Source organism: Pan paniscus, chromosome 9, assembly GCF_029289425.2.
Source record: "Pan paniscus chromosome 9, NHGRI_mPanPan1-v2.0_pri, whole genome shotgun sequence".
Taxonomy (NCBI): Eukaryota; Metazoa; Chordata; class Mammalia; order Primates; family Hominidae; genus Pan; species Pan paniscus.
The window spans coordinates 93218447-93230507 of NC_073258.2; the positions used below are offsets into that span (position 1 = coordinate 93218447).

Below are 12061 nucleotides of genomic sequence, written 5' to 3' on the forward strand. Positions count from 1 at the left end.
AGTGTTATTTAAAACAAAGTGTCACTTGAAAACAATTCTTACAAGATTGGGCTAAATTCTAGTAATCTTGAGTTCCTTATTACCTAGTAGTGGCAAGGTTTCTAATTTTTTCTTATATTGCTGTTTTAGTAAAAAGATTTTATGATAAAGTTTTAAAAAGCATGGCTTCCTAATAGTTATTTCCCACTCTCCCCCTTCTTCTAGGATGGTTAATTTATCTTTTCTCTCTCTCTTTCTTCCCTCCAGGATGGAAGTATGATGTGATGGATATAATTATGGGACACTGTGTGGGCACACGGCCTCCTCCTTGTTGCCTCATCCTCCTGCTTTTCAAGCTTTTGGCCACTGTCTCCCAGGGGCTGCCAGGGACTGGACCCCTGGGCTTCCACTTCACACATTCCATTTATAATGCCACCGTGTATGAGAACTCAGCAGCAAGGACCTACGTCAACAGCCAGAGTAGAATGGGCATCACCTTAATAGATCTATCCTGGGATATCAAATACAGAATAGTGTCCGGAGACGAGGAAGGCTTTTTCAAAGCAGAGGAAGTCATCATTGCAGATTTCTGTTTTCTCAGAATAAGAACTAAAGGTGGCAATTCTGCCATATTAAATAGGGAAATCCAGGATAATTATTTATTGATAGTAAAAGGTTCTGTCAGAGGAGAGGATTTGGAAGCATGGACCAAAGTGAATATACAGGTTTTAGATATGAATGATCTGAGACCTTTGTTTTCACCCACAACATACTCTGTTACCATAGCAGAAAGCACACCTCTAAGGACTAGTGTCGCCCAGGTGACTGCAACAGATGCAGATATTGGTTCCAATGGAGAATTCTACTACTACTTTAAAAATAAAGTTGATCTCTTTTCAGTTCACCCCACGAGTGGTGTCATCTCCTTAAGTGGTCGATTAAATTATGATGAAAAGAATAGGTATGATCTGGAAATTTTGGCTGTGGACCGGGGAATGAAACTGTATGGGAACAATGGAGTGAGCAGTACTGCAAAGCTTTATGTTCACATTGAGCGCATAAATGAACATGCCCCAACAATCCATGTAGTCACTCATGTTCCTTTCTCATTGGAAAAAGAGCCAACATATGCAGTGGTGACAGTTGATGACTTAGATGATGGAGCGAATGGAGAGATCGAATCTGTTTCCATTGTGGCTGGGGATCCTTTAGATCAGTTCTTCCTGGCTAAGGAAGGAAAGTGGTTGAATGAGTACAAGATTAAGGAGAGGAAGCAGATTGACTGGCAGAGCTTTCCCTATGGCTACAATCTCACTCTTCAAGCAAAAGACAAGGGATCTCCTCAAAAATTTTCAGCATTAAAGGCAGTCTACATTGGCAACCCCACAAGAGACACTGTCCCCATTAGATTTGAAAAAGAAGTGTACGATGTGAGCATAAGTGAATTTTCCCCTCCTGGTGTCATGGTTGCTATAGTAAAATTAAGTCCTGAACCGATAGATGTGGAATACAAATTATCTCCTGGTGAGGATGCAGTGTACTTTAAAATTAATCCTCGGTCAGGTCTGATTGTTACAGCACGGCCACTGAATACTGTTAAGAAGGAGGTTTATAAACTGGAGGTGACAAACAAGGAAGGAGATTTAAAAGCACAAGTCACCATCAGCATAGAAGATGCGAATGACCACACCCCAGAATTTCAGCAACCACTGTATGATGCTTATGTGAATGAAAGTGTCCCAGTGGGAACCAGCGTTCTAACGGTTTCAGCTTCTGATAAGGATAAAGGAGAAAATGGGTACATCACCTATAGTATCGCTAGCCTGAATTTGTTACCATTTGTCATTAATCAGTTTACAGGTGTTATTAGCACAACTGAAGAACTGGATTTTGAATCCTCCCCAGAAATTTACAGATTCATTGTTAGAGCCTCTGACTGGGGTTCACCATACCGCCATGAAAGTGAGGTCAATGTGACTATTCGAATAGGAAATGTCAACGACAACAGCCCTCTCTTTGAAAAAGTGGCTTGCCAGGGAGTTATTTCATATGACTTTCCAGTTGGTGGTCACATCACAGCAGTCTCAGCGATCGATATCGATGAACTTGAACTTGTAAAGTACAAAATCATTTCTGGAAATGAACTTGGCTTCTTTTATTTAAACCCAGATTCTGGTGTTTTACAGCTTAAAAAATCACTGACAAATTCTGGCATTAAAAATGGCAATTTTGCCCTCAGAATTACAGCAACTGATGGAGAGAATCTTGCAGACCCCATGTCTATTAACATTTCAGTCCTACATGGGAAAGTGTCTTCAAAGAGCTTCAGTTGCAGAGAAACTCGTGTGGCTCAAAAGCTGGCAGAGAAACTACTCATTAAGGCAAAAGCAAATGGGAAACTGAATCTGGAAGATGGATTTCTTGACTTTTATTCAATTAATAGACAGGGACCATATTTTGACAAGTCTTTTCCTTCTGATGTGGCTGTAAAGGAGGATCTGCCAGTTGGTGCTAACATTCTGAAGATTAAAGCCTATGATGCCGACTCCGGCTTCAATGGAAAAGTGCTATTTACAATATCAGATGGAAATACGGATAGTTGCTTTAATATTGATATGGAGACTGGGCAGCTTAAAGTCCTTATGCCCATGGATCGAGAACACACAGACCTCTATCTCCTTAATATCACCATCTATGACTTAGGTAATCCACAGAAATCGTCATGGAGACTGCTGACCATCAATGTGGAGGATGCTAATGACAATAGCCCAGTTTTTATTCAAGACAGTTACTCAGTTAACATTCTTGAAAGTTCAGGCATTGGTACTGAAATCATTCAAGTGGAAGCCAGAGACAAAGACTTAGGTTCTAATGGTGAAGTGACTTACTCAGTCTTGACAGATACACAGCAGTTTGCCATCAATAGCTCAACTGGAATCGTTTATGTAGCCGACCAGTTGGACCGGGAATCCAAAGCCAATTATTCTTTGAAAATAGAAGCCAGGGACAAGGCAGAGAGTGGTCAGCAGCTGTTTTCAGTTGTCACTCTTAAAGTTTTTTTAGATGATGTCAATGACTGCTCCCCAGCTTTCATTCCCAGTAGCTATAGTGTGAAGGTTCTTGAAGATCTCCCTGTTGGCACTGTCATTGCTTGGCTTGAGACCCATGATCCAGATCTTGGATTGGGGGGTCAAGTGCGCTATTCTTTGGTCAATGACTATAATGGGAGATTTGAAATAGATAAAGCAAGTGGTGCCATCCGCTTGAGCAAAGAGCTTGATTATGAGAAACAGCAGTTCTATAACCTTACTGTGCGGGCCAAAGACAAAGGGCGGCCTGTCTCTCTGTCATCTGTTTCCTTTGTTGAGGTGGAAGTGGTGGATGTCAATGAAAACCTCCACACTCCCTATTTCCCAGACTTTGCTGTTGTTGGATCTGTAAAAGAAAACTCACGCATTGGAACAAGCGTGCTGCAGGTGACTGCTCGAGATGAAGACTCCGGAAGGGATGGAGAGATCCAGTACTCCATCAGGGATGGCAGTGGTCTTGGAAGGTTCAGTATAGACGACGAGAGTGGTAAGTGTAATATTTTGTGCCAAGAGTGTTGTTTCACCTCTTTTAAATGGTCAACAATGGAAAAGTAAAGGGATGTTAGGACACTAAAATAGAATGACAAATGAGGTTGCATTTGGTGCAGAGACGACGCACATAGATGCTTTGTCTTAGGATGTTCTGGTTTGCTAGAAGATCTGTTTATAAACTAACAGCTGTGGTTTCCAGTGGGAGTCCTGGTTTGTTTTGTTTTGTTATTTTCTTGCTCAGCGCTATTGCTACCAGGTCATCTTTTGATAAGCCTAAGTAATTGTCACTTCTGTTGATTGTACTCCTGACCCTCTCTAAATGAAGGACTCTGATAAAGTAAATTACATTTGAATTGGCTTTAAGTTAGAAGTGTGAAATGGATTTTCAAATGGATCTTATATAGGAATCTTTCCCTTTACAGTAAGGCTTTGCAGAAGTGATATTGCATTAGTTGCTTGGTCTTTTATCTTTCATGGGTTCATCTGGTCCTTGAATGATGGGCATTTGCACTCTGTAGCTCCATTAATATAAGGAGGTTTGCTTCTACAAATGTTTTCTTAATGGAATAAATGAGTCTTGCTATGAATTTTATTTATAAAAATTGATTTTAAGAATTTATTTGTAAGGTGATATTTACAAAACATTAAAAAATATGGGGCAACATTGTTCCAGTATTTTCATCGCTTCTGACTTACTTTTTAAATTATTCATTCATAGATAGAGATACAGGTTTTTTAAAATATTTGTTATTGTCTCTATTTGTCTTTAAAATGTTCATGTGCCTGGACACATGCATCTGTGTATGTGTGTGTTTCTGTTCCTTTGCTAGCACTGTGCATTTTTCTAGATTTTAGATTGTAGACATCTCAAGTGAGGGCCTGTGTCTTCCCTGTCTTGTTTAAATGGTAATAATAGCACCTTAACATTTTCAGAGCACATTTACATACATTAGATACTTGTCCATAATATTCGTAGAGTGCTTTTTTCCCCTTAGTCAGCTCAAGCTGCTACAGCAAAATATCACAGACTAGGTAGTTTAAACAACAGACATTTATTTCTCATAGTTCGGGAGGCTGAAAGTCCAAGATCAGGGCACCAGCACAGTCAAAATGAAGGCCTTCTTCTGGGCTTGCCAACTACCAACTTCTTGCCATGTCACATGGCAAAGAGAGCAGGCTTTGGTGCTTTTCTTCCCGTAAGGGCACTAATGCCATCATTAAGGCTGTACCCTCATGACCTCATCAAAACCTAACTTCCTCCCAAAGACTCTATCTCTATATAGCATCACATAGGGGGTTAGGGCTTCAGAGTATGAATTTGTAGGGGACACGTACATTCAGTTCGTAACAGTCCCAGTGATGATGATGATGATGATTAGAACAGGTGGTAGGAAGGTATCACTATAGACATACTAACTGTATATCCACAATACCAGAAAAATGATTTAAGAAACTATATTAAATATTAGGTAGCAAGAAAGCTACATGTACCATCTCAAGTTTAAACTATAACTTTTGTATACATAGGCTCTAATTATGGCCAGTGTAAATTATAAAATTGGTCTCCGTGGCTATAGTAGATTAAAAAGTCAATATTAGGAAATTTCACCCTTGACTTTGCCACATACTGTATGTTATTATGTATTCCTTATAATTTAGTTGGAATATATTTCTGCCTTTTAAGCACAAAATGATAAAAGAGGGGAACTAGCCTTTACCGAGTGCCTACTCTGTACTAATACTTTACTACTAATAACAATGAGTTCATCGAGTACTTACAATGTGCCAGACACTGTACAGAGGGTTTTATAGACAGATCTTATTTAATTCTTCCAACAGCACCATGAGCTGGGGCTGATAATTACCAACTCATGAACTGAGGTTCAGAGAAGACATAGAATGTGGAGCCTACTTTCAAACTTAGCTTTGTGTAACTGCAGTATACCTTGCTCTCACTCATCTAAAGATAAGTTGGAATTTCCCTGCATGTACCCAACTACACTGAAATTTGGTGTTGAGCTAAAATCTGTAAGTCAATAAAGTATTAAACAGGTTTCAAAATCCTTGCAACCCTGGACTTATTGACTAATGGTGCTGGTCATTGATTAACCTTCCTGTTTTCTTTATAGCCCCATTTTTTGTATGGCTTTCCAGTGATGAACTTAGCTTTGAGACTCAGGTAAATGTGGGTAGGTAGGTCATAGGAAAAGTATGAGCTGAATCATTCACCACTGCTATACAGATGACTACATCAAGCCATACTGAGGTTTTTTTTTTTCTTTTTTTTTTTTTAAATCAGGAAGTTGCATTTTGGTTTACTTGATAGAGTGAAAAGTTGGAACAATTTGTTATTAGTGGCCTAGATTTTCCCACAGGTAACTTGCTATAATGTTTCTACCTTGGGTGTTATTTAGAAAAGATACGTATTTGCATTTGCTCCATTGTATTCTGAATTATATATATATTAAAACAACTTTTATTGGCCAGTCATGGTAGCCTATGCCTATAATTCTAGCACTTTGGGAGGCCAAGGCAAGTGTATCTCTTGAGCTCAGGAGTCCCAGACTAGCTTGGTCATTATGGTGGAATTCCATCTCTACAAAAAAAAAAATACAGAAAATTATCTGGGTGTGGTGGTGCATGCCTGTAGTCACAGTGACTCAGGAAGCTGAGGCAGGAAGGAGGATCACTTGAACCCAGGAGGTCAAGTCTGCAGTGAGTGGTGACCGCACCACTGCACTCTAGCCTGGGTGACAGAGTGACACCCTGTCTTAAAAAAATAATAATTAAAAATAAAAATAAAAACTTTTGTCATCAATGATACTAATGCCACTTACATTTTGACATTGCTTTGTGACTTAAAAACCTTTTTCCTATAAACATTAACTCCTTTGAGTTGAAGAGTAGCTAAGTGAGTTTATAAGGTCACATAGGCTTTAAAGGATATAAGCTGTATCTTGAAACCACATCTCCTCAATCCTAATCCATTGCCCTTTCCTTTCAATTCTTTCATGTTTCTGATGTTTTTTCATAGTTTTAAAATTATAGTAGCAATGTCTTTCCTCCTTTATTATTTCATTCTGTTCCCTTCTCTTAGAAAACACAACTGGGTTTTTTCTCTGTATTACAGGAAAGAAGGTTTGGGCTTGTTGAGATTTTTTTTAAGAAGACTACAGTGTCCATACAATCTTAACCATCTTTCTTTCTCTCCTCTCAGCACTTGTAGATTTTAGAATCTAAGTCCAAGGAGCTGATGAGGAGTGACCATCTGGATTTGTTTCCAGGTGGTGCTAACACTGAAGAGAAGTTTGGCAATTGTATGTCCAATAAGAGAAGGTGTCACCTTGGTGCCATTGAATTTTTACTACTGTTGAATGATCCATCAATTTTTTGCTTCCAAGTGCTAAAAAAAATATGGTTTGAGTTGCCAGCAGAATGAAAAGCTGTTTAGTCCTGTAGCCATTACTGAGTCTCAGGTATAGACTCTGTTGTCTTTATTTAACCTGTGGGCATAGAATGGCCTAGACTTGCTTGGATTTAAGTCTTTTAAAACCTTTAAGTTGGCCGACAAAGATTACCCAAGTGTTTGCATTGGTTAGCAGCTCTCAAACTTAGAGTACACATGAGTCATCTGCAGGGTTTGTTAACAAATGCAGATTACCAGGCCAAATTCCCAATTATCGTCATTCAGTAAGTCTGGAGTGGGAGCCCAGGAATCTTCATTTAAGCTTTTCAAGCATTTCCTCCTCATGTGGTTTGCAAACACTACCCTAAATTTACTTGAGCTCCTCAGACAGTGGCTACCAGATTATATATATCTTTTCTGTAAAATATTTTTTCTTAGTTTTTTAAAAGGCAGATACTTGAGCTCATGTCTTAGATAAATTTCTTTTCTAGTCAAATTTTACAATTCAAATAATCTTTTATTATTTATTAGTGGTGATATTTTTCTGAATGCCTTCCGAATGGATAAAAATCTATTTCTATGCTTCAGTAACTGTAGTGCTTAATGTTTTGTGGAAGTGTGTATGCTGGGATTAGTTGATACATTTAGTAGTTTTATGTTCTTGACTTTCTTAGAGCTCTGCGAATCAAACCATACCTTTGAAATTCTTTGCTATGCACAAGCATTTAATATATGTTTAATAATGTTCACAGTAAATGGATTAAATGGGGGCCTCCCCAACTATAGTGGATTTGATCACAATTTAAATCACTAGTCTGGAAGATGCAATTTAATCATTTTTTTCCTTCACAAAGAATGCATTCTTATTCTTTGACACAACAGGGATTCATATTTTTGACTACTCAGAGGTTTTACACCATTTTAGAAAGAGCATAGTATATATCTCAAAATGTAATTTTCTATAAATATTTTGGAAGGTACAAACTTGATCAATGGTTTCACCCTTTCTATTTATCTGGTTAATTAAAGAAATATTTAATTGAGATGAAAAATTTCCAATTGGCACTTTAATCATGGATAATTGGGAATATATTTTGCCATCCTTTATTACTAATTGGATTATTTCTTCCAGTTATCAAGTACCTATTATGTGCCAGGCACTGTGCAAGGTACATTTTAGGTACTATTTCTAATTGTCACAGTAATGCAACAAGGTAGGGATCACTGAGGCTTGCCCAGACAGGGTCACACATCTGGTAGCTGTTCAGAGCTGAGATTTGAACTCTAGTGTTATGGACTCAAAATTTCATGTTATTGTCCTTCTTTTCCAGTCCAGCATGCCATCATAACCTTGTTACACATATGTATTTGTCAGATTTTTCTGGGTTATTGCTATATAACAAACAATTGTGAAACTTCACTGGCTTATGGAAATATTTTTTTCTTGCCCCAGACTCTGGGGGAACAGCTGAAACCGCATTGTGGCAGACTGGATTGACTTAGGATCTGATCCACATGTCTTTTCATTCCAGAACCCAGGCTGAAGGAGTACTCACTATCTGGGATATGATGTTCTCAAAGTGAGAGGCAGGAGCTCAAGAGGGCTGGTGCAAACTTGCAGTGCCTCTTAAAGTATCTATTCAAAACTGGCTCACTTTCCATTGGCCAAAGCAGGTCATGGGGCCAAACTCAGCACTGTGGGGCAGAAAAGAATATTCCTTGTTATGTCCTAAATGTTTGTGCACCCCTCCCCCACCCCTCATAGCTCATGTTAGAACCTAATAACAAATGTATAGTCTTAAGAGGTGGGGCTTTTGGGAAGGGATTGAATCACGAAGATTCCACCCTCGTGAATGGGATTAATGCCCTGATAAAACAGGCTCCAGCTAGCTCCCCTGCTCTTCTGCCATATGAGGACACCTAGCAGGCAGCATCTGTGAGGAGCAAGCCCTCTCCAAACACTGCTGGCACCTTGATATTGGACTTCCCAGTTTCTAGAACTGTAAGCAATATATTTCTGTTGCTTACAAATTACCCAGTGTAAGGTTGTAAGGTTTTTTTTTTTTTTATAGCAACTTAAGCTGACTATGACACTCCTCCAACAGGGGAAAGGGAGAGAGGAGTGAATAATTACTGAACAATAGAATAGCATGACATAGCACGTGACAGCTCTCACAATTGTCTTCATAAGCTTACATTAATCGAGCACTGCCTATGTGTAAGGCACTGCACCAGGCACTAGTGACACAAACAGGCAGAAGTGTAAGAAATGGGTATCTGACAGGTCAGAATGCAGATGCAAGAGATGATGCTGGTAACAGTGGCAGCAGTGGTTAACATCTACTGAGCACCATATGTTTGTGTGCCAAGTTCTGTGCACACTGCTTTAAACAGATGATCTCATTCAGTCATCCCAGGAGGTATGGACAATTATTTTCTTTTTTTTCTATATCTGGTGTTATGAGGAAAGACTCACAGGCCCCGTGCCTATGCATTTACATTTACCTTTCTTTGCACTGAGGCTCTTGAAACATTTCTCCAGCATATCTGAGCACAGAATGCTCTTTATTCCAAATGCTTTGATAGACCTAGCAGAGGCTTAGGAGACCTAATGTACACTTTGAATTCAGATAGACAAACCGAAAAGGTATTTGAGACACATTAATTACTGTCAAGCTAATTTCTATATATTGTGAACAGATTATTCCAATAATAAATAAGTATAACTTTATAATTGTGTTCAGAGTTGGGCTAACTCTCTCCCATTTGCCTCTCTGATCCATTCTCACTCTTCTTTCTGCTCTGTGCCCAGAGGCTTTTTGGCCAGTGGGCTCTTTTGCTGTCTGACATCTCTTGGTTCCACCAATGGGAACCTAAGAAAGAAGGAGAGCCAGGTCAGTATATTCATCCCTTTGACTCTTTCTACACTGGTTACTGTGGGCTGGGTGCATCCCTCCACAGATGGGTGGAACAGTTCCTTGCTGTTACTAGCCCTAGATTACGACACTATTTTTGTTTTGTTTTGTTTTACTTCTTTAAACTCTGCCCACTCCTTTGTAAATAGTCTATTTATTAAATGTTCCTCATTACCCAGTTTGAGTGTGCCATCTGTTTTCTGCCAGGACCTTGACTGATAAAATATTTTTCTTATTTAAATATTTCTAAAACAGATTTTAAGTTTTAAAATATTTTGAATACTGATATTTTCTAGCAATCTCTACTACAGTTACTGTAATACTGCTTTGATGTGTTGGTACATTTCAGTACCAACAGTAGAGAGATAATAATTATCCAATGCTTTTTTTACAAGGTAAGAAAGTGAAACCAGAGGACTGTATCTTCCCATCTAACTTATGCTCTCCACATCTTTTCTACCATAAAAGAACAACTTTTGTTTTGCTAAAGAACCTGTGTCCTCAGACAGAAAAAAGAGGGGTTTGGCCGGATGGTAGGGTACCAGGATCTTTCAAGCTCTCAAACATTGTGATGCTGTACTTTGATCTTCTAGAGGGAGAAGGATTTATTTCAGCTGGTGGCCAAGGAAAGAATAAAGGCAAACAATTGAGTAGCTTTTATTTATTTAGTTCAATTGAAGAACTGTTCACTAGCTGCCAGTGCTGAGTCTAATATTCTTTGTCCAAAGCCTCTAATCATCATAGTCAAGAGTGGGTGAGTGAAAACCAAGAAATGGAAGAGCTGTATTGTTTGAAAAAATGAGGAGCTCTTTGTCATTGAAGAAACCATTAGCTTCAGCCCAGATATTTAAAAGGGTGATTAATTCCTATAGTAGCATATCTCTTGCATAATGTAATATAATATAAACTTCCTTTGTCTCATATTCAGAAGCACCAGAAATCATATTTTATCTTATAGCTGGTTGTTAATCTTTCCAACTTCTTTTTCCCAAACTTGCCTGGCAACTTCTCTTTGACATGTTGAGGAATAAGACAGATGCTATTTGGTGGCTTTGGTTTAATTCATGACAAATCCAGACTAAATGGCGTCCCTGTCCTTATTCTTTTTTTGAGATGATATTTTTACTCTCGCCCATCTAAATCAAAAGAGGCTTGTTGCATTTTGGCCCAGGCTTGCACTTAAATTTTCCCCATGAGACCTGAGCAAGCAAGGGAGAGAAATGAAGTTATGATCAAGTGACAGCAGAAACTTTTCTTGGCTCTAGACTTTTTGACCATAATTATTTGAGAGAAAAAAAATAATGTTTCCCTGAGGAGTCCTGAACACTCCACAACATTCTGATGAACTTTGTAGTTGTCATGTAAGCCAGGTGGGAGAAAGGATTAGAAGCTTCTGGAAAATAATAAACAGCATGTTTTTATTACTCTTTTCAGCAGGTGTCTTCTTCTTGACCGTTTTTTAACTGTGGGCTGAGGGCAATTTAGGTTTTAATAGAGGACTGTTGGTTCAAATCTGTAATTATGTCTTCATTGTGTATCAGGCTTGAGCTGCTATTGTCTCTGTATAACTAGTAAATGATAAAAATAATGACAGTCATAAAGAGGTAATCCAAATAGGTTGGCAAACCTACAACCTGGAAACTTGTGTGGTCTTTTCTCTGTATGCAATCTTCCTTTTATATTTAATAATAGACATTTTCAATGGCTTACCGGCCCATCAGGTCAGGGTCCTCATTTCTCCAGTGCCAAGTGATGCTGTGTTATTTTTATTTCTTCAATTATCAAACAGTGAAATTTCAGAAGCCTAGTAAGCATAGATTACCAAAACTACCAGATGATTGCTTCATATATTTGTGACTCTCCAGAAGGCAGTGGGATAAATTTATTGCCCTTCATGACTTCAGATAGCTTGCATCTCATTTCAGTCTTCTAAGAATGGTTTTCTGCTAGTGTTTTGTACGCGCATTGAAAGATACTTTTATTTATCATTACAGTTGGAAGAATTATAGAGTTTGATAAATATTTATGTGATGCCACTACATTCACAATGTTTCGTTGAAAAGAAAATGAAATGAAAATTAAAATGGGCTGTAGTCTGTATTTTTCACTTGCCAGTTTTTATGAAAGCATGTCTTATCGACAGACAGAATTTACAAAGAGTTGTGTGTAGGATTCAGTTC

General features: G+C 38.5%; 1 protein-coding gene across 3 annotated transcripts in view; it reads left to right on the top strand.

Annotated features, from left to right (window-relative positions):
- The window catches only part of FAT3 (FAT atypical cadherin 3), a 679183-nt gene that overhangs the window by 131498 nt on the left and 535624 nt on the right, over positions 1–12061 (top strand). For all 3 annotated transcript variants that reach the window (XM_034933534.3, XM_034933535.3, XM_003813776.5), the window contains one exon: positions 247–3555. In XM_034933534.3, coding sequence (XP_034789425.3) covers positions 264–3555 — 3292 coding nt within the window. In that variant the 5' untranslated portion in view covers positions 247–263. The remainder of the gene's footprint in view (positions 1–246; positions 3556–12061) is intronic.